Here is a 25,392-nt window from a genome sequence, read left to right as displayed (position 1 = left end):
AATGGGAATTGGAAGAAGTTTATTTCAGCCCTTATGGATGACTTTGAGGGGTTCAAAACTTCAGCAGAGAAAGTAACTGCAGATGTGGTAGAAATAGCAAGACAACTAGAATTAGAAGTAGAGCCTGAAGATGTGACTAAATTGCTACAATTTCATGATAAACCTTGAATTAATGAGGAGTTATTTCTTATGAATGGGCAAAGAAAGTGCTTTCTTGAGATGGAACCTACTCCTGGTGAAGACAATGTCAACATTGTTGAAATGAAAACCAAAGACTTAGAATATTACATAAATACTGTTGATAAAGCAGTGGCAGAGTTTAAGAAGATTTACCTGAATTTTGAAAGAAGGTCTACTGTGGAAAAATGCTATCAAACAGTATCATGTACTACAAAGAAATCTTTTATGAAAGAATTAATCAATGCTGCAGACTTTACTGTTGCCCTATTTTAAGAAACTGCCACAGCCATCCCAGCCTTCATCAAAAACCAACATTCAGTCAGCAACCATCAACACTGAGGCAAGACCCTCTACCAGCAAAAATATTATAACTCATGGAAGACTAAGATGATCATCAGCAATTTTTAGCAATAAAATATTTTTTAATTAAGGTATACATATTTTTTCAGACATAAGGCTATTTCATACTCACAGACTAAAGTATAATGTAAACATAACTTTTGTATGCATTGGGAAACCGAAAAATCTGTATGACTCATTTTATTTAGCTATTCATTTGGTCGTGGCAGTCTGGAACCAAACCCACAATAACTCCAAGGGTACGTCTGTATCCCTGGAAATTAGAGTATTTTGCATGCAGGTCACTATGATGAATTTGAATACTGGTTAGTCACAGCAGTGTCTGTGAAAGTCACATTTAGCATAACAAAATTTAGGAGAAGCTCATATTGGGGCACAGGTTCTAAAGGGCTATGGCCCTTAGTCTCCGATTTCAGCAAAACTCCTAACTAGAGCACTTCAAAATGAGAGCTATGGTTGAAAAATTATAAACTTTGAAGAACTGAAAAACCATTGTAAACATACTGTGATGGTAAAGTCCTGTAAAATTGGAATTATTTATACTACTGAGCATGCTGCCTATTGTATTGACAGCTGTGCATTATCCTGGAGTCTCTTTGTGTGAATATAGTTAACTTTACATATCTAATGGATAACATTTTTTAAAAGAATATAAATATTTCTGTATCTTTAAAACAAAGACTATCATGTGTGAGTGTGTGTATGCTGTTTTATAATGGAAAAAAAAAAACTTGTATAGAAACAAAAATTTATTGAAACATGCTATGGAAGTATTTAGTGTGTGCCCTAAACAGATGCTTCTTGAATTGACAAAGTAGAAAAATATAAACTCAACATTTAAAGAAAATTCATCTTGTGAAAATGATTTTTTCAGTCACTATGTATTATATTTCCCTGCCACACAGTCACTGAAACCTCTGGAAAGTCATAATGACCTTAAGTAAAACCAAAAAGGCGTGGATCACTGAAATATAGTAGCATAAATTAAGAAGAGAAGCTGCTGATTTTTCAGTCTGCAAAGCCTTGGTTCATTTCACCAAAGGTGAATAGTGATGTTGTTTCAGTGTTGTGCAATGAAACCTGCTCATGGTGTTTTTTCTACATTTAAAATTCTGACTAGGAGTCAAGGTTTATCTTTAAACACCCATGCTTGAACAAGTTCAGACAAAATGTTCCTAATTGTAACTTGCTCTGCTTTCATTTTTATCTAGCAGATTTCCTTTATGAGGGACAGACTAAGCTACGGACATTCAGGCATAGGACATAAAAATACCTATGATGACAGTATTTCAAAGCATCAAATGTTTATTTTTTATGTAGTTGTTAAAATTACAGATTTTGGAATCAGTCAGTCACCTGGATTTGACTAAGTAGTTTTGCAAATCATTAGCTGCATGACTTGGAACTCTGTTCCCTTCTCTATAACATAGCAATACTGAAAGCATCTATTGCATATATTTGTTGCAGAGAGTAAAAGAAATAAAGCATGGAAGCATCTAACACTGTGCCTGACTTGTAGAAATGTGACCTCGATCACATTGGGGTCACCACCTGAGACGCTGATTACCACCTGCAGAGGTGGTAAATCACTTAAAATAGGTGTGAGAGTGCATTTATTCATCTGTCCTGCAGACCCTGACTCAAGGACAGATGAATAAATGCACTCTCACACCTATTTCAAGTGAGCTAGGGATGGTCGTCAGCCACTTTCAGAGAGTGAATGCAGCCAACTGACCAAGATCCCCTGTACATCCTCACATTTATTCAGTGTGGATTTAATAATAGAAGTTCTAAGTCAACAGGCTTGTGTATAATTAACATGGTTAAAAGTGTTTTTACGAATGATAAAAGCATTAGGTTCTGGGGCCCAGAGTAAACATCCTTAAGTGGTAATTCCCCTTTGACCACCCCCTCAGAGGGCCATCCAGCACAAAGTTTACATAAATAACAGTTAGAGTAAAGACAAAGGGATGTGGGCTAAACAGACTTAACTGGGAAAACCTCTTATCATCTCTATATTTTTCCTACACTAATGTAATGAACTGGCTGCCTTCAGCCTGTCCCAGTAAAATCTTTTGGCCTTCCAAAAGGTTTGAGACTATAATCTATAACTTTCCCTAATATTTCCCTAATATTTTGCCAACCACCCCAAGTGAACCCCAACATAGAAAGTATTCAGCAAATATTAACTATTATTATTGATACTATGGGTCTTCCATGTAGCAAACTCCATGATATTGCATGGTCACAAAAGATCTGCAGAGTAAGTATAATTGTCTCTATTTTATAAAAGACTGAGACACAGAGAAGAAGCCAAGAAATGATAGCATCTGGTACAAGGCTGGACAAAGATTCAAACCCAAGCTTCTTGCCTCCTTGATGCATGACCTACCTAATATAGTACCAGGCTATTTATTTAAATTAATTAAAATTACATAAAGTAATTTTATGTAATTTTACATAAGATGTCAAATTGAGATTTGACATCTTATGTAAAAAAAACTAAAGTTGCCTCTATTTCACCAGCCAGATGTCAAATCTCAATAGCCATGTGTTGCTAGTAGCTATATATTGGACAGCACAGGTATGAAATATTTTCAGCATTGCAGAAAGCTCTATTGGACAGTACTGTAGTCTGTACCTCTACTATCTCTCTAGGCTGGTTCACTCTCAATTTAATACATTTTTCTAAAAATCTTAATAAATGCTCACCAATAAATTACTTACACAGCTGTAGTAAAGGCAACACATTTACTATAGGTAATCATGTAGACAATACCTAATTCCATCTAATAGTCTATATAGGAATGGAAAATATATTTTTAGACCAATTACCACAGTGTCAGAAATCTAGAAGAATTTCCAGATGCAATTTAGGCAAATGTTTTGTTCAGTGATAAGAACAAATGGTGATGGGAAATCCTAAAACCAATATGAAAATGCCAAGTGAGTCTTTAACATCCCATTTACCTCTAATACTCCATGAGCCCCTGATTTCTAAAAAGCTTAAAGCTGTTTTCAATAAGTCTTTTAATTTTCTGGACATGGTCCATTTAGGTGTGAGCTTTGGTAAGAGGAAATGGTGATTTGTTATTTATGCCTTTTTTGTGCCTTTAATGCTGATGTTTTGGTCAGTAAATTTTTCTTCTCACTAAAACCCAAATGACCTTTCTAGTGAGGCAGTCAACATGTAGTGTGTATACCATTTATCGTCCTCTTCCTGAAAACGTTTTTAATTGGTATCAAATATTATAATCTGGGGACTGTAAACACAATGAGAAAATGGGAGTGGCAAAGCAAACAATCACACAATCCAATATTCAAAACAAAGCCTCATCTATTGCCTCTCTGAGAATAGGCTCTTACCATTTGAAATTAATCCCATTTGCTTTTGGAAATAATTGAGGTATAAGGAACAGCCTTGGAGAACTTCATGAATGTGAAGTGCAGCTGGGCATCAAGAAAGAACATTAGGCAAGGGATCAGAAGACTTGATACCATCTTGATATCCTGAACATATCTCAACTATAGCCATGATTGTATTTTATTTTAATTGTCACCTTCCATGTCCAATTCTTCTATAGACTGTGAGCTCTTCAAAACCTATTGACTATTACCGTGCCTTGTGACGTGATAAAATATTAGCCTATTGAAAAGATAAACCAACAAATGGCATTGATTGGGTAGCTCATATAATCAAGGAATACTAAGAGACTGTATCAAACCATCCTTCCTTCCTCCCCCAAAATGTATAATCATCCTGAAACCGTCATGCCTCATTGTCTGTTATTACTTTAACCAACTTGCTCTGGTCTAATAAAACACAGCCCCTGTGCTGACCTGTTTCTCTTTGCCAAGGTGACTTGGTTAATATTAAATTCTAAGGTTTACTTAAATATCAGAACCACTTGAAAAGCAATGCTTAAGGAGCTGGAATGACTGTAGTTCTTTAAGTTCTGGTTACTCCTCACAGAGAGAAAAAGAGTTAAAATTGGGAATTCAGAACCAGTGGGTGGGTGTCAGCTCAACTTTCAGAGATGATACAGTAAGTCACTGGGGCCTGTGGAATGTGTTCAGTACTAATGAATGTTAGCATAGTCAAAAATTAATTAATTTTAAAAAAATTAATGCAGCACTAGGGAGGCCTGATTTACAGTTTGCAATTTTGGTCCCGGAAATTCTGGCTCATTTTGCAAGGTGCTATGTTTAATAACCCAGAAACTTTGGCAATATATACATTTATAGCCTAATCAGGCCTTCGTACATACACACACCTACTCACCTCTGCCAATGTCCTTATGCAACTAGCTGGTAGAAGAGCAAGAAATAGCTCCCTGCACCTGCATGTATCTTTTTACTACTAAAACCACTATCTGACTTCTCCAAAAATTCCCATTTCTGCAGAAACAGCTATCCTGACATCAAAGAAGCAATGACTTCCAGTCCACAACTACTACAAGAGGCACTGACCCATTCTTCATTGTTAAACAGGGGGCTTTATTTTGTTTCTATAAAATGACACATTCCCCAGCTAGAAAAGTAAAGCATTGCTCACCATGATATTGAGGTCATAAATTCTCATTCTGTCACTTTTTAGGAAGGCTTACCTTCCTAAGGCAATTTTCTAACCAAGAATGGAAGAAATCAAATAGATTAGCTAGAGTTAGACTTTTCCTGAATGCAGTTGGTAATATCTGTGTTATTTTCCTTGGCAAATTTGCATTTCCTCCATGTTCCACTTCCTTTGTGAGAGCCTGGTTTGCAGGCCAATTATATTTTACATTTTTCTTTGTTTTCTCAGTTAAGCATTTTTATGAGCATTTAATCTTGAGGAATGAGAGAGCTAAGGGAAGGCATTTGACCTTGACTGTGTGGCACTCCCACAAAGGGTCTATGCATTCCAGGAACATATCTTCATCTTTCCTTGCTGACCCCAAAGGATGACTTGATCCCAGAGGTTGCTTCTTATCAGGTAAAATAAGAAGAAAGAAGAGCTGTACCTACCACGTCAAAGCTCTCCTCAAACCCCAGATCCCGAGAATAGGTATAGGCTGTTCTAACCTACCATTTTGATTTTATCATCTATTTGGAGTTAAGCAATATAATTTGGCTGTTAATACCTACAGTATCTCAGAGTTATTTCTAAGCAGTGTCCATACAGAGAAGGCCTAGGAACATACAGATCAAGAGCCATTCATCAGCTAGACAATATTCCCTTAACAAGTGGGGCATATTGAATACCTGCTATGGGCCAGACAGAGTTGTAAGCAGGAGGCATGTAACAGAATGGTGTGGCTCCAAGAAAGAAAGGCCTAGTAACTTGGACATTTCTCATATAAACAACATGTAATAAACTCCATTATAAATCAGTGATCAACTTTAATGAACTAGTCCCTTCTCTGAGGTTATCATCCTATGTAAAAAGAATGTAATCCCATCTGTTTTCTTATTTTCTCAATTCACAGAATGTCAGTACTGGGGCTCAGAGCTCCAGCTACCTACTCTGGATTTTGAAGATGTTTTACGATATGACAAACATGCATACAAGTGGCTCTCCACCCTCAAGAAAGTAGGCATAGTACGACTCACGGGAGCATCTGACAAACAAGGAGAAGTTTTAAAACTTGGGAAAAGGATTGGTTTCCTCTATCTCACATTTTATGGGTGAGTCACCAAATGGTTTGTATTCTGCCATCACAGATAAAGTTTGATATATTTCCCAACTGAGGAAGACCTCCTTGATTGAAGATACAGAAATTTTCATAATGTCTTGAGTAGAAGTCAGATGGAAAGAAGAGTCTAAAAGTAGTATTTTGCTGAGAATTATAATTTTTAAGAGCCTAAAAGCCCAAAGACACCAGGCACCATAGACATAGGCTAGTTATAGGTGGTGTGTATAGTCTGCTTGGGTTGCCATAACAAAATATCACAGATCAGAAAACTTAAACAGCAGAATTTTTTTTTATAGTTCTGGAAGCTGGAAGTCTAAGATCAAGGTACAAGCAGGGCTGGTTTCTGGGGAGGCCTTTTTCTGGCTTGCAGATGACTGCCTTTTCACTGTGTCCTCCCATGGCCTTTCTTCTGTGCATAGCACACTCCTTCTGTCTCTTCTTCTCATCGGGTCACCAGTCCTATTAGCTTAGGGCACCACTCTTATAACTTCATTTAATCTTAGTTACATCCTTAACGGCTCTATCTCCAAACATTGGGGATTAGGGCTTCAACCTATGAATTTAGGGAGACATCACTTATTCCGTAACAAGTGTGATGAAAGACCGTGTTTCTCCAAGACTTTACAACATATTAAACTTTATGTTAAAGTTCATTAACTTTTACCTCCCAAGAGTTGGCTGAAGTAAAGTTGGGCCCTGAGAAATTAAAATCAGCCAGAGACGTGCTAAAAAGATAAAACCAACATTCATAAAATTAAGCCTATGTGCTTCAGTCAGTAACAGGGAGATATAATTAATTTTAACTTTGGAACAAGAGGCTGTTTGCGTAAGAATTTCCTTGGAGGTAACATTAATTATAAATAGTGAAGCACTAACAACAGGAAACACTTATGTAGACATGGGAGTATAACTGTATTTCTTTAGCGTGAGCCCCTCATGTGAAATTAATACAATTATTCTTGGGCTCGTGGAGTAGAGAGCACTGAAAGTGAAAGGAACTTTCCAACTCCAAAGGTTGCAACTGGAAGCACACAAGCTGTATTCAGATGTTTGGTTTGGCCCATATGATGTTGAAAGAAAGTGGAATTAGTTGTCAACACTTAAAAACTGGGAGATTTTACATTACATGTGGATCTGACCTTTCCTGAAAAATCAGATCTAGCAACAACAGAGCCTAAATCCTTGCACGCCAACAATCTGCTGCATACAAGTAGAGGCCGCCCTTGAAGAGAGCATAGACTCACTCTCCATTTTGCTGAAATCCTCCACCCTCTCCAGACCTGTAAGAGCCCTGCTCCCCTTTAGGTTTGCCACCCCTAAACTACAGTAAGACTTGGTCTATAGATAACAGCGGACCAAAAACAATCACTTAAAGACTCTGCCATCTCTGCCATGTTTAGACTTGGACAACCCAGCACCTACTCTGACTCCAAAACTTACATTTACCATTAGTAGATTTCTGTTGTATAAAATTTGTATCTCCTTTATACCTGCAAGAATGTTAACTGCTGTAGAGATTACAGCAACAACAGACAAAGGAAAGAGGGAGAAAAGTCTTAAAATTATAAAAGGCCTCAACCATATTATGTATTCTTCATTTAATTCTCATAATAACTTTCTGAAATAGATATTATCCTTCAGTTCACTGATAAGGAAACTGAAACCCAGATAATTAATTATAACCAAGTGTCCACAGATAGTAATAAAGGAACCAGAGTTTGAATCTGGGTCTGTCCTATCTATTGGCTTTCTATTCTACCTTACTGTCAATAATATGAAGAAAGAACATGGAAAAGAAGAGCTTTTAGCCACTGGTGTTAAACTGGACACTTCAAATCTCTTCTAAGTCATTTTACTTAGCTTTTTATTTACTGACAACAAACTTTTTGTATCTATTCCAAGGCATTTCACAATTTCTTAACATTGGCCAAGTTTTGGGCTCTTTGTTGGAGTTCCCTAAACTACCCCACAAACCCATCACACTAGGGGTCAGAATCTTAGTTTGATTTATTATGTTTGTTTTGAAGTTGTTTTGGTTTTGTAGGACCTATAAAAGGGCTTAATAATTTGGCCACCGATCTAATATTGTGAAATGATTGGAATAAATACTAAAGGTCTGTTGTCAAAACACATCAGACCTCCTACTACTATTCCATGTCCTTTATGGACCTTCTCATCTAACCAGATAAGTTGAACCTACCCCATCTCACCTTCCTTAGATGATTACAATTCTTACCTGAATCTCTCAAATTATTCACATGTCAGAAAATGCCTCTCTTACCACCTTACCCCTTACTTCCACCACTGATGATCAAGATCTCACCACATATCTTTTGACAATTTTTAATTCTCTACTTCAAGAACTGACAGAACAGTTTTGTTGTTTTTATTATTATTGTTTTATTTGCTTTGTTTTTGTTCGCATTGTCCAGAGAATAAGAAAAATGAATATTTTCTCTAACGTTGTAACCTTTTTCCGTTTCTCTGTAAAGTAATGTGCAAAAGTGATATGAAGTCTGAGCAACACGATATTTAAAAGAAGAAGGGAATCTTACAACAGTGGTTCTCATCCTAAACTGTATACTGGAATAGGCAATTTAAAAAATACTGACATCTGAATCCCATCTCCAGAGTTTGTTTTCTTTTTTAATTTTTTTTAACAGTACTGGTATTTGGCCTGAGTATCAGGACTTTTCAAAACTCTGCAGGTGATTCTCATGTGCAGCCAAGGTTGAGAACCTCTAGCTGAAAGGAAGGGGGACTTCAAGAGAAGGCAGGTCTCCCAAGGGATAGAACTTGGGTGCTTTACATCATATGAACTCTCACAATGATGTGCACTAAATGGCATTTACCACATTCTGTTTTCTACTTTGGCTGTGCCTGAACATGACATCTTCAGAACAGACTTAGTAGCTGCCTTAATGTCCCTCTCTTTCATATCTTTGTTTCTCCACTGGAAAAGTATCTTACTCTTGTTTGAAAACCAATTGTTTGATGAATGAGCGAATGGAATGAATAAGTGCAAACAATAAATAATGGAGGAGAGCTACTGAAACAATAGAAGAGGGATAGAGAAAGGAAAGTAGGAACAGATTAAAAGTAAACTTTGCTCTCCATGCAGATATTTCAAGGAACCTTGTGACTGCTCTTGGTTAGATGCCTAAAACAATAATAGCTTGCTGCTGGTGCCACGTTAGACATGCCTTCCTTGGGAAACTAAAACCCACCTCGCACTTTTCCATTCAAGTAGGGTTATTAGTTTGAAAAATGTTAAATGCAAGAATCCAAAATGAGAATGAGAAGAGCTATTTTTGTTTCTTGGCTGTCATCTCAATTGTTAAGTGGTTGGTTGGATGAACAAAAAACAGTAGATTCCAGCATTTCATGTAGTCTTCATATACAGTAGGCAAGGAATAAATGTTTAATGAATAAGTCATGCCTAAATATTTTAAATGGACTATAAACCAGCAGATGAATGCAATAATTATGAGAACCTTTCACCATTATAAACTTATGTTCAACTAAATCAAAAGGGCAATAACTTTCAGGACAAAAGTGCATGTCATTTTCCACATCTGTATTTTCTCAGATGCTTGTCATTATTTTGTCAGCACATCATCTAGACAATATTTTTTATGCAACCATGTGAAATGCTCAGTAACTTTACTGACTTGATAATGATGAATATTTTCCTGGGACAAAAGAATATCAGTGAGTAAAGAAACTCTCATTGTCAATTTTGTCAAATACATGTAAACATGGAGTAGTATGTAAAAAGACAAACTTTTGAGAATTTAAACCTTTGATTTAGGACAGGTTTAACAGACCAGTGCTAAAATGCCTCATCTTATGTCTTTTCTCTTCCACCAAAAGAAAGAAAATCAATGAAAATAATTTTCTTGAGCCCTTTTAGAAAAGGTGATACTACTTAAGAAATAAATTTTATGACATGACTTAATCCATTGGGAAATAGTTACTGTAACCTATACCACACATGGTCATCTTCAATGATTTTACCAAGTTGGAATGTTTTTTTAGAATGTATCTTACAATGTAAATCCCAAAGAAACTATAATTTCTGTCAATCAAACAGAGTATCTTTCTTGAATTCTAATATGTGCATGGCACTGTACTAGGCATTTTGTTCTGAACTAAATGTTTAGATTTGGGTTGCTACTCTATGAAAAATTATCTTTTGTAATTGCTGTGTGTGGATGAATATAAATACTTGAATTGGCTTCCTTTAAATAATCCAGGCCAATAAAAATTCCATAAAACCAAGGAACAGACTGAAAAGTAACCCTGGACTTCTGGCATTTCAAATGAGGGAACATCATAGTCAATGTACACCAACAGTTCAAAGAGGGTGGATGACAGGAAGGTGATCCTCTCCCAGCATGCTGCAAACCATGTCAATATGATCTTTAAACAAAATTAATCCACTCCTCACAATTTACACAGGTTACCATTGTGTAAATAGGTGTGGCTTAATAATATAAATTTAATTAAGATTACGCAATGTCATGCAGCCCTTCCTCCCATTCTCAAGCTAATTGAATTCAGACACATGCCATTTCTATGACATGCCATTCTTTCCCATTCCTGGCCATCCCCTGAATCAGTCCCTTTCTAACCTGTTTGTTCAGGACTGTTTCCTTCTCTTCCTGCTTAACCTTTTGTTTGCTGCATGTATCTCTCTTGCTTTTATAGCTCCTGAACCTTTATTCTGCCTACAGACAACTTGTGCCAAGTCTGCCTCTCTTTTTGGTTGCTTTTTGGCCTTTCTTGCCCTTTTCACTTGACTTACCAACATTTTTCCTCTTCCCTTTCAACTACCACACCTACTACATCCTCGCTTGACCTGGCATCCTCTGCAGCACTTCAATAGAAATTCTCTTTCAGCCTCTGTTCTGTGAAACCACTTCCACTACCTCATCCCCAAGCCCTGGCATTATAATAAAACAAAATAATTATATACTCCTTATGCATATGAACTAGTTTTGCACTCTTGATGGCCCAGCAGGAAAGAGAAGTGGAAATTCACTCCCACAAATTCACACAAAGGCAGGCAATTTCTACTTTTTGTTGCTGATTCTATTTTTAGTACTCATACATGCATTATATTAATTAAAAAATGAATGACACTGGTGTAAGATGTCACTACTTTTTTTGCTGGACTGTAGTAATACATGATCTTTTGATACTATCATTCTGTTAAGATAATATTGAGACGTTCAGACGATCTTCGCTAAAATGGCAAAACTCAAACCCTGAAAATTCCTTTTCTAATGAGTTGGACAACTAAATAAACTGGAGAGACCAGGGTATTATTATTTACATAAGCTCATCTGTGAGTATGTGTGTGTGCATGACATTGTGAAAGAGAGAGAAAGAAAGACTTGGTGGGAAGGGGCACAGTGTCATTTTTAAAAATATTTGTCACCTATATTTTGTATTATTAATTAATTATCATGCTTTTAACTCTACCAGTCAGAATAACCTTTGAAAACTAAGAAGGCATACCATTATCATTGCCATAGTCATGTTGAGCTCCTTATAGGCATAAATGGTGGCGTAATCAGGATTGTATCTTTACTATTAACTCAGCACCTGACACACAATTATCTCTCAGGAAATTTTAATGAAAGGGAATGTGTGCTAAGTAAGATATTGTAGGCTTCATCTGATCAAGACTTCAAAAACTCTTTGACAACATTGTCAACATTTATCAGTCCATAATTTAAAAATCAACCTCATGGGCAACTCAAAGCGACTCTTCTTCCTCAGAAAGTCAAGCAGAAGAGAATAAAACTTCTAACCTTAGCTAGCGAGACTTTCTCCTTTTCAGAACTAAGCCCGGAAGTTCAGATTTGTTTTTTTTCTAAGAATGTTTTATTTGCTGGCACCAGCAAATTGCATTAATACAAGTGGTGAGGGTTACACTGGTAAGAATAATGGGGTAAAGATGGAAAAAAAGCTGAAATATAAACTTTAAGGAATGAAATAAAGAAAGCAAGAGTTAATGGGAAAAGGAGGTAAAATAAATGTGGATCTTGGTGGCAGTCAAATTTTATCTTGTATAGCATTGCATGGAAGCTATATAACTGCTGAATAAAACTTCTAAGTGTACAAGTTTATAAGCAGAAAATATAAATAAATGCTTTGGAACATTTACACCAAAAAGGTTTAGGAAGAATTGAGGACCCAGTGCCCCAGAACATCTGTATTGCATTACTTCCTAGAGAGCTTCTCATAGGATCAACAGGGAACCAGTCTAACCATGGCTTCACCGTGGGCTATCTGTAAGTGAGACATTGATCTGAGCTTTTTGTGTAATTTCCCAGATCTTTTTAATTCTCCCTTACTGAGGACTTGCCTCACTCTTTCTGCAGGGATATTTTAATACCTGCCATGTCCTTTGAGGTTCTTAGATGAAAGTTTGCTGGAAAAATGTAGAATGCTACTACTACTGCTCGGTGTTACATTTTCATGAGTTCCTTGCATTCAGGCTTCATTGGATTAATAAAATAAAGTAAAATAGAAAATGTGTCTAGTGAGCTGTTTATCAAATCCACCAGCCAGACCAGTTAAGGATTAACAATATTGAAATGGCTTCTGGGAAGTACAACTATAACACAGCTTTCCAGCAACCACTAGACTTCTGCTCACATTTCTGTAAGATGTCTTGTAAGCCAGCCCAGTAGCATTTCACAGATTAGATTGTATTTGAGGATGTAGAAGTGAAAAATATTACTATTTCTTGGCATCTAGCCCCTAAGAAATTGCTCCTATCGTAAGTATTGCCTCCAAATCTGACTTTGAAACAGCTACGTGTTTGAAATACATGTTACTAGAAAACATTTGTGAAGTGTGGGGATTAGAGAAAAACAAACTAAGTTTACCCATTTGTTGATGTTTCTAATTAGGAAATTGCTTGAGAAAACCACACAGCCCTTCTTGAATAAAAAATGGCTTTTAGGTTACGAAAAACCAACCTAGAAATAATTCAAACTTGAGAAGAAAAGGAAGAAAAATTCTCCGAGTTCTAAATTTAATTGTAATCCCATTCTACTTTTTAAAATTTTACAATGGGACTCCTTAATAATTTAATGCACTAATTATAATGCTTGGGTAGAGGGACAAAAAGAACATTTAAAATGTGTATTCTAATAAGTATTAGGGTTTCTTAAGCAGAGTAACAAACTATGTTCTTTGAGCCATTGTGAACCTCAGCTTGTGTTATCAGCCAAGAGCCAGTCTCCAGGGTTTCCTTTGTAATATTAAGTTTCATAGTAATTAACACTGCTGCCAACAAAATCACTTGGGTATGAAGTCATCTCATGAATGAAAGGAAAAACAATTTCTGTGTCTCATGCTCTTGTAGAAATCACTTGAGGAAATGTTTGAGATAACCAATTAAGGCAATTGCTTCTTAACAGGTGCTCTGACACCGCCCCTTCAACCCCCAACATACACACATACAACCTTGCTTCCTTGCTTGTACTCTGTGCAAAGACGGGTGGCTATTACTGCGATGGTAGAAGTAATTTTTTATTATTAAGCACCTTTTATGTACTAAGAATTGAGCTCAGTGCTTTACACCCATTATTTTGAATCTTCACAATCTGAGAAGAATCATTAACCCATTATCCCCAAAAAACTGAAACAGAAGAATCAGGCTACAAATCCAGGTTTACCTGACTCAACAGCCTACAATCTTTGCTTTATACCATGCCACTGTGGTGGTTCATTGTTATCTACTATTTGCCTTCTAATTTCTAATACCATAATAATTGTTGATTACTCAGTTGCAAGGGGATAATCAGACAGGATTATTTAGAAATTTCAAAAAATAAGTCATAATGACAGCAACAGAATATTCATTGTCTTCTCCTTTTTAGGTTAAAATTATCACCAATCATTTACACAAAGGGAAAATGACAATTGATACAGAATCAGAAAACATTTTATTCAATCTTTAATATTAAAAAATCAAAACTAATAATCCAATTCTTATTCCAATTAAATGTATTAATCAAAATTTGACTGCCTACAAATCAAAAAGAACCCTACTAAATATGTTTAATCTGGAATTCTCATTAACTATTTCACTTTTTTGCAATGCACTACATTATTCGTTTTTCATAATGAAGTCTTTGGGGCTTTCTTTGGAGCAAATTGCTGTAACTTTTCCTTTACGCTTTTACAGGTGGTTGTCATCCTTCTATCACTACCTGACTTCATTTTTGTTAATGGCAGTATTATTAACCTTTAAAAATGAATGTACAAAAAAAGATTTTTTTTCAATTTGATTTGTTTTTTAATTATTTTTGTAGTTTTATTGAGGTATGATAGAAAAATTATATATATTTACAGTGCACAGCATGACATTTTGATGGCCACAATCAAGCTGATTAGCATATCCATTCTTTCACGTTACCTTTATATTTTGTGGCAAAAAGACTTGACATCTACTTTGTTAGGAAATTGCAAGTATATGATACATTATTATCAACTATTGTCACCATGCTGCTCATTAGGTCTCCTGTACTTATTCACATAATAACCAAAGGTTTCTACCCTTTGACAAGTATCTCCCCTTTTCTTCTATTCCCATCCCCAGTAACCACTGTTCTACTACTCTCTGTTACTAAGAATGGACTTCAGACAACCAAAATGAATAGCTACATTAACATAAGTTTGGTACTGAGTGGTAAATTTATGTTTACGTGAATTAAATCGTAGGAAAGGAAGGAAAAAAATATCGAACAACTAAAAAACAGAAAAACCAAACCGCACTGCTAAGGATGCATGTAGGTGATAATATTCTAAACCAGGAAAGAAAGGAAGTAAACACCATAAAATTTAGGAAGGTCATTACATTTGGGGAGAAAGGTGAGGTTTGTGTTTGGTAAAATAGATTTTTCATGGTAAAATATAATACAGATACAGAAAATGACATAAAATAAATGTATACCTTAATGAAATATCATAAGGCAAACACACTTAAACACCAGCTGGGTCAAAAAATGGAACATTGCCAGCCACCCCAAAACCCATTGACATATCCCAACCAAGTATAAATCTCGCCTTTCTCCCCAAATGTAATGACTTTCCTAAGTTTTATGGTGTTTACTTCCTTTCTTTCTTGGTTTAGAGTGTTACCACCCACATGCATCCTTAGCACTACAGTTTGGTTTTTCTACTTTTTAGTTTTTTTAGTGCCTTTTTTCCTCCCCTACAATTTAATTCATGTAAACATAAACTTACTGCTCTGCACAAAACTTAGGTCAATGTAACTATTCATTTTGGTTGTCAGAAGTCCATTTTCTCGTAAATTCCTAAGGAAGGCCTCATAGGAACAGTACTCTGAATTCTTTCATGTTGACAGCAGCTTTAAAGCCTTTATACTTGAAAATTGGCTTGGCTAAATATAAATTCTTGGCTCACAGCATCTTTAATATGTCACTTATGGTTTTATTGGTAATACAATTTTCTTTTCTTTAGAAGTAATTTGATGGCCCGGCATGGTGGCTCTCATCTGTAATCCCAGCACTTTGGGAGGCCAAGGCAGGCAAGATTACGAAGTCAGGAGTTTGAGACCAGCCTAGCCAACATAGAGCAATGCCATCTCTACTAAAAACACAAAAAATCAGCTTGGCATAGTGGCAGGCACCTGTAATCCCAGCTACGTGGGAGGCTGAGGCAGGAGAATCACTTGAATCTGGGAGGTAGAGGTTGCAGTGAGCCAAGATTGTGCCACTGCACTCTAGCCCAGTTGACAGTGCAAGACTCCATCTCAAAACAAAACAAAACAAAACAAAACGCATAGTAATTTGATGTTTTTACCTGGATTTTGAAAAAAAAAATATTTTTTTTGTTTGAAGTTCAGTAATTTTATAGGCTATGTCTTGATGTTGAGTGTTCTGAGACAGCTTTTTCAGGGAGGATATGATTGTTTCAAGAAATAGCTTCAAAATTTCTTTTTCAGAAAATGTTTCTTGAATTGTATATTTTAGTATCTTCTGTTCCTTTGCTTTGGGCTTCTCCTTTTGAGGACTCCTATTATGCATATCTTAAATCTTCTTTGCTGGTCTTCTTGTTACTTTCTCTCAAATCATTTATGTTGCTCTCCTTTTTTAACATTTAAATTGTTCTCCTTCTTATCTCCTAGTTACCTAAAGGCTTGTTATGCTTATTTAATCTGTTACATTTACTTGATCTTGCATTCCTTCTAATTTAGTCTTTGTTTAGTGACTTTTAAAAAAAATTTTTTTAATACATTAGTCCATTTTCAAGTTTCTAATCCTGATGTAGGTTTTCTTTTATATATAGGACCATTTTGATAAAGACTTCTGGATTCATTAGAAGTAGTTACAAAAAAAATAGAAGTTAGAAAAAAATAATATTTTTTATCTTTTGGGGGTGACATGTCCTTCTGACATGTACTGCCTGTCCATAGGTATGCTATTTTTTTACTTATCCTGTGTTTTTTTCTCAAAATAATTTTGAGTTTAAACCTTGATTATTTTTTGTTGCTAATTTTATGTGGCACTTGTTTTCCTTAACTATAAAAAGGAGACATGATTCAGAAACCTTTTTTAATTCATGGTTTTAAGCTATATTTCAAAACTGACTGGTAACTTTCTAAAACCATCTAGTTCCTCTCCACTTTTATCAGGACCTTGTTTTTTTTTTTTTCTTTGTTTTTATTGTTCCTGTACTACTCAATATGCACTCTATTCAGAAGGAAGGTCATGGAAGGGAGATTTGTCTGGTTAGTTTCTAGAATTCATGAATCCAGACTATTCAGATCCCTTACAATGGACCTCACATACTCAGCTGTAATGGAAAGCATAAATCCCCTTCCAAGTGTAACTGTCATTCTCACATTGCCCCACTGCACTGTTAAGTGAATATCTGTTGGCAATTTGGGAATGTTTTATATCCATTATGTACCCAGTTGCTTCTCTCTGCTTTCTCCTTCACAGTCACCAATATAATACAGGTCTTGCAGCTTTGACAGGTTTGTCTCTTTCCCCTCCTATTTCCCAGTTCATGGGAATATCTTGTCACTTAATTTATGTTTCAATGTTTTCATTGAATTCTTGAGTTTTCACTCTAGATGTTTTGTAGGGAGAATTCAGAGAGAGTCTTTTAAATTATGTCACCACTGTCATTCCAGAAACCTCTCTCTACTTTATATCTTCAGGTTTTGTGGAGATTTTCATATTAGTTTGATGGATTGAGTAAGACCCATTCTAGATATCAGAAAGGTTATCTTTGTTTCCCTAGTTTGTGTTTGGGGATACCAATTCTCACATTTAAAAAAATGGCATGAATCATGCAATATCCATGTGTTATACTCATGTAACATACCTACACTTATATCCTCAGATCTAAATTAAAAGTTGAAATTATTTTTAAAAAGGCATAAACCCTTTCTTTTTCAGGGATGAATTCAATGTCAATTAATCTCTATAATAAAGGAATAACTCAAAAGATAATGACTTTTTAAAACAAAACTCTTGAAATTTTGCCTAGCATTGTTTACAAATAACTGTAAGTGCTTCCCCCTAGGAATAAGGAATAAAAATGGTTAATGGCCAAAGTATTCATTATTATAATATACTTAAAATATGCAGTATAAACCAAAATTAAAATTAATATTCAATCAGGAAATAACATAATTTACTATTCTAGAATCCACGTCTTTACTCAGCAAACATTTTTGGCACTGGGTTAGATGCTATGAGATAAAGAATATGTTTGACCTCAGTTTCCTAAAGGAATTAGATTTTTTTTGAGACTTTACAGGAAAACAATGGAAGCAGAATTTGAACAGAAGCTAAGGATAGTCATAGAGCAAACCCTCCCCACTCCAGCCCACATTGAACTTCTCTGATTTCTTCTCAAAGGTGATGTTCTCTCCTTCCATTCCTTCCCACATGCTATTTCTCCTTCCTGCAATGACCTTTACTCTTCTTTGTGCCTAGATAAATCCAACTCAATCTTTAGGTCTCCATTTATTCTTTATTTCCTTACTCTCATACCATGGTGTACTTTAGCTTTGTAAGATAAATCATAGTAATTCATCTTCCCTATAGACTGTAAATTCCATGTGGTACAATACCATGTCTATTCCATTCACTTCTGGATCCCCAGTTTCCAGCCCATTGTAGGTATCTAATAAATGATAATGGAAAAATAAATATATGGAGCTCTGGTGATTGACTGCATCAGGAATTCATACGTGGAAGTTTTGCAACTATAATAAGCAATATAATATTCCCTTGAATAATTGACTACAAAATTTATTTTTTGCTTATTTTAGCTGGGAGATTATATCCCATATTGAAATTTTTAAATATAAGCAATATACGGGCATTGTATTTTATATCCATTGAGTAATCATGCTCAAAAGAAGGCATTAGTGTCCTTGCATTAGTGTTCTTGCATAATCTGATGAGAAGAGCTTGCAACAGAAGTATTGAAGGTTGTAATTGTTGGTGATAATAAATCCAGGTTTGCACCCATAAAACATCCTTTCATATAAAAATTACTTTAAAAAAGGAAAAGATTACAAGTTAATCTAGCATGATTTTTCAAGTGTGAACCATGTGTTGGCCAGGTGATATGATTCACACCTGTAATCCCAGTGCTTTGGGAGGCTGAGGCAGGAGAATCACTTGACGCCATGAGTTCAAGGCCAGGTTAGGCAACAGATCAAGATATTGTCTCTACAAAAAAAAAATTAATAATAAAAACATATATACCCAGGCATGGTGGCACATGTCTGTTAATCAGGAGACTGAGACAGAAGGATCACATGAACCCAGGAGTTTGAGGTTACAGTGGGCTATGATCACACCATGGCACGCTTATCACCAAAGGCACAGGAAACAAATACTATGATGCTGTATTTTTTTTAAAAGTGTAAGACATCACCAAAGTGTAAAGAACAAATCCAGCAAAAACAATATTCAAGTATTCCACAAGCAATGCAGGTTCCAAATTTATCACATTACTAATATCATGATTATTTATGACTAGTCATCTAGGTTTGAGTAAAATTAGTAAATTAGCATTCAACCCAATTTTATGAAATATTCTCTAAAAGTTATTTAAAGTATAGGAGCTTTTGACAAAAATGATTGAATAGACAATAAAATGTAAGGAAGAGTTTAATGAAATGTTGAGAATGACATAAATGGCTTGATGAAAATACTTAGATTTGTTTAAAACACCATCTTTGATAAAAGCAGGATAATTTGCAGAGTTTCAGTCTCTCACCCCAGCACAATAGTAAACATCTATACCATTGGATTAAGATATTATGTTGAGCTTGCCTCTTCAGTTTTAAAAGAATCTGGTCCTACACTTCTACTTAGTCATGGCCATTCTCAGTAATCTGCTTGAGTTGTTGCCTTACTTGAAATAACATTAGAATCTGTCTCTAATGAGAGGTGCATGTAAATACACCTTCATCTCACTAAGGCCTAACCACTGGATTTTTTTTAAAAGTTCCTTCATTACCACTGAATCACATTTTCACCTGTTTCTCCCATCCAAGTACTAACCAGGCCCAATTCTGCTTAGCTTCAAGATCAGGTAAGTCTAGGGTGATAATGGTTACAAACATGTTTGCATTTTATTTCTGCTGTGGTTTCTTGGAGATTTGGATTTTAGATACGTAAGAACTTAGAGTCCTCAATAATCAGTAGCAGCCTTCTTGGTATGATTCATTTCTAAAACAAGGAAGAAAGGTAAACCAGATGACATTTCTAGGGTTTTTCCAGACTTTTGCTATGGCCTCTAGGAGAATGGTTTATGATTGGAATTGGTGAGCTCCTTTCAAGGGATTTATCATAGCATGTGAGCATAGACTTTTAGGCTACACATCCCATACGATGCCTAAGACACTACAAGGCTAATAAATGTTTTATCATTCCCTGCTAGGTAGCTCTGAAGGCCAGAGAACTGCTCTGGTGAAGCCAAGTCACAGACCCCTATCCCAGTAGAGGCCAGTTTATTTCAAACAAAGAAAATATCTGTTCTCTGGCTAATGCTTACACCTTGAGTCTCAACCAGGTTTTGGCTGCAGTAAAATTCTGTCAGTTTACTCTTGATCATAGGAGGAACCAGGAAAAGAATGTGGGTGATCAATGCAAAACCATCACCACTCTTGAAAAAGATTCTAAGTAATCATTTCCTACAGATCATATCAACAGCAGCATCTTCTTAGTCAGAAGATATTATGCATTCTGCACCTTGATGAAACTACCTTTTTGGCCTCCTTAAATCTCTTCTCACATGTTGATTATTTTTGAAATTCCAATGTTGACAGTTGTCTGGATCTGTATTATGTATGGTCTATTGAGTGACATGAACTTCATAGAGAACATGTATTTCTTGGCAACTCCCACTGCTATATAATGGATTGCCTGACTCATATTTGAAATGAGTTGCAGCAGACTATAATACCCCTCATCTTTTTTCACTCAGCCTGTTTCCAGCTCCTAGCCACATATGGATGGCTGCTTCACCCTTAGTGAAAGATTTATCAAGTGTTCCAACATAATTTTAAACGAGAAAAACAGAGCAAAATAGCCAATTTTATCCTCAATCCCAGAGAATAGGTAAGAAACTCTTTTTCTCATTAAGAAAAATATCCCCACATGTGGGAAGAGATTATAGATTGTATTCCCACTCTTCTCCTGCAACTACCACCGTACAAATACCCTTTACCACATACCGTATGAAAATGAAAGTTCATAAAAGTCACCCCATCTCCGCTTACATTCATTCAGTCAAAGTTTATTGGTTCCCTGCTTTAGAAGTGGCACTGGTTTAGTTCATGGTAGGAGAGCAAAAATATTTGTTGTGCACTAAAAGAGTTTACAATCCAGAAGAGGAAGCAGAATTATATATTCACATATTTAAATAAGATTAAACTTACAATAGCTCTTGAAAAATTATAACCCTCTTCATAAAACACCTAACATATCCAGTTCTAATAAATGAGACAAATAAAACATGCTTATGAGAGTTCTGAGTGTCGGAGTAAATACTGGGTAATCAGGAGAATGAGAAGAAGGAAACGTCCTATGGTGTATCTCCTGTGTCAGACATAGACTTTTCTTATTTATTATAACAAGCTTCTGAAATATATTCTTGTTCTGTTTTCTAAATATACAAATTGAGGCTCAGAAATAAAAGATGGATTGTCCAAGGTTACATAATTGTAAATTACAAACGAAGGCTTTGAAGCCAGTACAGTTTGAACCTAAAGATCAAGGCTTTCTCTAGAGTTGAGATTGTTAAATAGTTGGAACCTGAGCTAGGTTTTCATTAATGGGTATACAGAGATGGGGAAAGGAACAGAAAAAAACTGGCAGACAAAAATAAACCAGAAAAAAGGCAGAAAAGTGTATAGTGCTGAAATCAATATGATTAGAACAGATGACTCAAATATGGCAATAGTTCACAAGGTGATAAAATTGCATTGGGTTCTTGAATTCTAGATCAGCAGTGCTAAATTCAGTCCCTTCAGGGACTAAAGAATCGTTAAGAGCTTCTGACAGAGAAATGGCAAAGTAAACATGAAGTGCCAGGGAGGTCTGCCAGGTTGTGGTACACAGTGCATGGGGGAATACCGGAGGCAGGGTAAAATACCAGCCTAGACTGACTTTCTAGGAAACTAAAACATCCAAGCCAAGTGTCTTCTTTTGTGTGCTCATTTGTCCATATATGAATGGAGATTTTTTTTAACTTTTTTAAATTAGGTGAAGCAAACTGCCTGCAATAGGAAGGTCTTAATTTCTGCCACATGTACCTCCTCTAAAATATAACAGAAAATTCTTCCTCTACCAGATAATGAGTTTTGATATAGTGAATCTCACTAAGTAGGACTTCCCCCGACCTGGTTTCTCAAGCTGAAAGCCTTGGCATCATTCTGGACTCCATTTCTCTCATATCCTACATCCAATATGTCAGAGAATCCTGGTAACTCTACCTTTCAAGTTCAAATCCAGTCATTCTCTCCTATGCATGTATCCATGGTTAGGAGAGAATCATCATTCTCATGCTTAGGAGAGAACTAGTTACCATCTTCTCTCCCTCCTCCCACCTTTTTCCCAGTACCATCTACCCCCTTCTCAGCAGCCAGAGCAATTCTTTGAAACGATAATTCCAATTGTATGATTTACATAATGGAAAACTTCAGTGGCTTCCCATCACCTGTAAAGCAAAATCTCAAGTCCTCATCCTAGTCCACAAAGCCCTTCAGAAAGTGTCTTCTCTCTGTTCATCTGGTGCGTTTCCCACTCTTGATCCCCTGGTGGCTCTGTCCCAGTCATGCTGCCCTTGTTCTGCCCTTGTTCTTCCACAAACACCCTAGACATACTCCAAACTCAAAACTCACTTTGGGTTCCTCTGCCTAAACTACATCTCCCAGAAATTCACATTTCTTCTTCCCTTATTTTGTTTGGGTTTCTGTGGAAAAAAATGCCACCTATTCAATAGAGCATTTCCCACAGTATCATCTATGTAATAATACTTCTCTGGCCCTACTCCTTATCTCTTTACCTTGCCTCATTTTCTTTGTAGAACATATGTCTATTAAATTTGATAATTACTATTTGTCTTTTTGTTCCCTGCTGTATCTCTGATACTAAATCAATGACTGAGAATAGGTGTTCAATGTGTGTTTATTCAAAGATGATTTGATGGATATGAACATATATTAATAGACATGATAACAGCAATCAAATGGCATGTATATATAGTGAATATTTTTCAAACCATATTTGGGATTATTTTTAAATATGGCCTCCTTTCAGTTACCCATTGTCTGGACCTTCTAAGGGGAATAGCTTACAAAGTCTATTTGTAAGCTATTTGAAAAATGGTTTATTTTCTTGCTACAGAGTTATAAGTAACCTTAGTTCTTTTTTAATTCACTTTTTTTTAACTTTTAAGCTAAGGTATTTTTTAACAGGTAAAATTTGCATAACAATAAAATTAATCATTTTGTGGTACATCAGCACTATGGAATACTTCACAGCCATATAAAGGAATAAAAACACAGCCTTTGCAGCAACATTGATGCAGCTGGAGGCCATTATCCTAAGCAAATTAATATCTGAATAGAAAACCAAATACCACGTGTTCTCACTCATAAGAGGAAGCTAAACACTGGGTACTCATGGAAATAAAGATGGTGACAATAGACACTAGGAACTACTAGAGTGGGGAGGGAGGGAAAAGGAAAGGGCTGAAAAACTACCTATTGGGTCAGTATCCTGGTGATGGGATCCATGTTACCCCAAACCTCAGGATCATGGAATATACCCATCTAACAAATCTGCACATGTACCCCTTGAAACTAAAAGTGAAATTATTTTTTTAAATAGCTGATTTAAAGTGTAATTCGTTTTATTTAGTATATTCTGTTGCGTATCATTTAGTACACTCACAACTTTGTGCAAATATCACCGCTATCTAGTTTAATACATTTTCATAAATAATATTATTTTTTAAATTATTCAATTTGGAATGAGAGGAAACAAATTCATTATATTAGAAATGGTAAATAAAGCAAAGGAATCAAATGTTTATCTCATCATCCCTCTGTAAACTGTTATACTGAGTAATCAAATAGTGGATGAGGAAAAGTAGCTCCTTTTAAAAGTATTCTGAGTCATATATTTGTTTAAAAAGAGTATCAGTGTGGTATTTCATTGTTTGAAACACTTGATGAATTAATGGATATAGCCATTGAACAGGAACATGTACAAATATCACAAAAAGAAAGACAGCCAGGTGTTATGTGTCTTACAGTACAAGAACATAATGCCAACTGTGGCTCTGCCAAAGAGAGAATAGAGACTGTCTAAGCCTCTGCATTTTGCTGCCAACTTCCCAGAAACTGTACTATTAGTATGTAATCAATGAACTTCAGACTGTGGGAAACTCTATAGGTCAAATTCCCTACGTTCTTCAACAATTGTAAGGAGCACGCTTTCAAGGAAAAACTTGTAGATTAATAGCCTTAAAACATATAACAATTGTTATTAATGAACAAGATTAAGCATAGTGTCCTGGGTGATAAACCATAAATAAAAGCAAGGAAATGATAATTATAGAAGTAATAGTCATGGTCACTTTGGAGAAGACAGAAGGGACTGTGACTATGACAGGGCACCCATAGGTGCTTAAAGTTTTATTTCTTGACCTGAGCAGCAGTTTCAAGAGTGTAATTTAAAAATTGAGCTTCTCAGATAAATACACAAATGGAACAGAATAAAGAGCCCAGAAATAATGCCATACACCTACAATCCTCTGATCTTCAACAAAGTGGACAAAAACAAGAAATGTGGAAAGGACTCCCTATTCAATAAATGGTGCTGGGATAACTGGCTAGCCATAAGCAGAAGATTGAAATGGGACCCCTTCTTTAAGACAAATACAAAATTCAACTCAAGATGAATTAAAGATTTAAATGTAAAACATAAAGCTATGAAAACTCTGGATTGAAAGACATAATATTGTTAAAATGTCAATACTCCCAAAGCAGTCTATAATTCCTACCAAAATTTCAGTATCATTTTCTTGTTTTAGAAATGGAAAAGCCAATAGTAAATTTACATGAAATTGTGAGGGTCTCCAAGCAGGCAAAACAATATTTAAAAAGAAGACCGAAATTAAAAGACTCACACTTCCTTGTTTTGAAACTTAACTACAAATCTACAGTAATCTAAATATTGTGATATTGGAATAAGGATAGACAGGTAGATCAGTGGAATAGAATTTTGAGAGTCCAGAAATAAACCCATACATCTATAGCCAATTGATTTTCAACAAGCATGCCAATATCATTCAATGGAGAAAGAACAATCTGTTTAACAAGTGGTTCTGAGGCAACTGAATACCCACATGCAAAGAATTAAGCTGGACCCACAACTCATATCATACGCAAAAATTAATTCAAAATGAACCAAATATCTAAATACAAGAATTAAAGCCATAAAACTCTTAGAAGAAAACATGGAGGTAAATCTTCATGGCTTTGGATTGGGCAGTGGATTCTTAGATATAATATTAAAAGCATGAGCTTACTACATAATTCTACTTATGGTAAATATCCAAAATAGGTAAATACACTAAGAGAGAAAGCAAA

At 35.6% G+C, this 25,392-nt stretch overlaps 1 protein-coding gene and 1 long non-coding RNA gene across 4 annotated transcripts in view; one reads left to right on the top strand and one right to left on the bottom strand.

Annotated features, from left to right (window-relative positions):
* The window catches only part of LOC108311314, a 166,527-nt gene that overhangs the window by 37,296 nt on the left and 103,839 nt on the right, over positions 1-25,392 (bottom strand). The window lies entirely within an intron of this gene.
* The window catches only part of BBOX1 (gamma-butyrobetaine hydroxylase 1), a 79,491-nt gene that overhangs the window by 41,322 nt on the left and 12,777 nt on the right, over positions 1-25,392 (top strand). For all 3 annotated transcript variants that reach the window (XM_037742086.1, XM_037742084.1, XM_017538730.2), the window contains one exon: positions 6,006-6,204. In XM_037742086.1, coding sequence (XP_037598014.1) covers positions 6,006-6,204 — 199 coding nt within the window. The remainder of the gene's footprint in view (positions 1-6,005; positions 6,205-25,392) is intronic.

The sequence above is a fragment of the Cebus imitator genome, unplaced genomic scaffold (assembly GCF_001604975.1).
Source record: "Cebus imitator isolate Cc_AM_T3 unplaced genomic scaffold, Cebus_imitator-1.0 Scaffold113, whole genome shotgun sequence".
Lineage (NCBI taxonomy): Eukaryota > Metazoa > Chordata > Mammalia > Primates > Cebidae > Cebus > Cebus imitator.
Note: the sequence above shows the minus strand (reverse complement) of the source record. Positions and strands in the feature narration are given on the sequence as shown.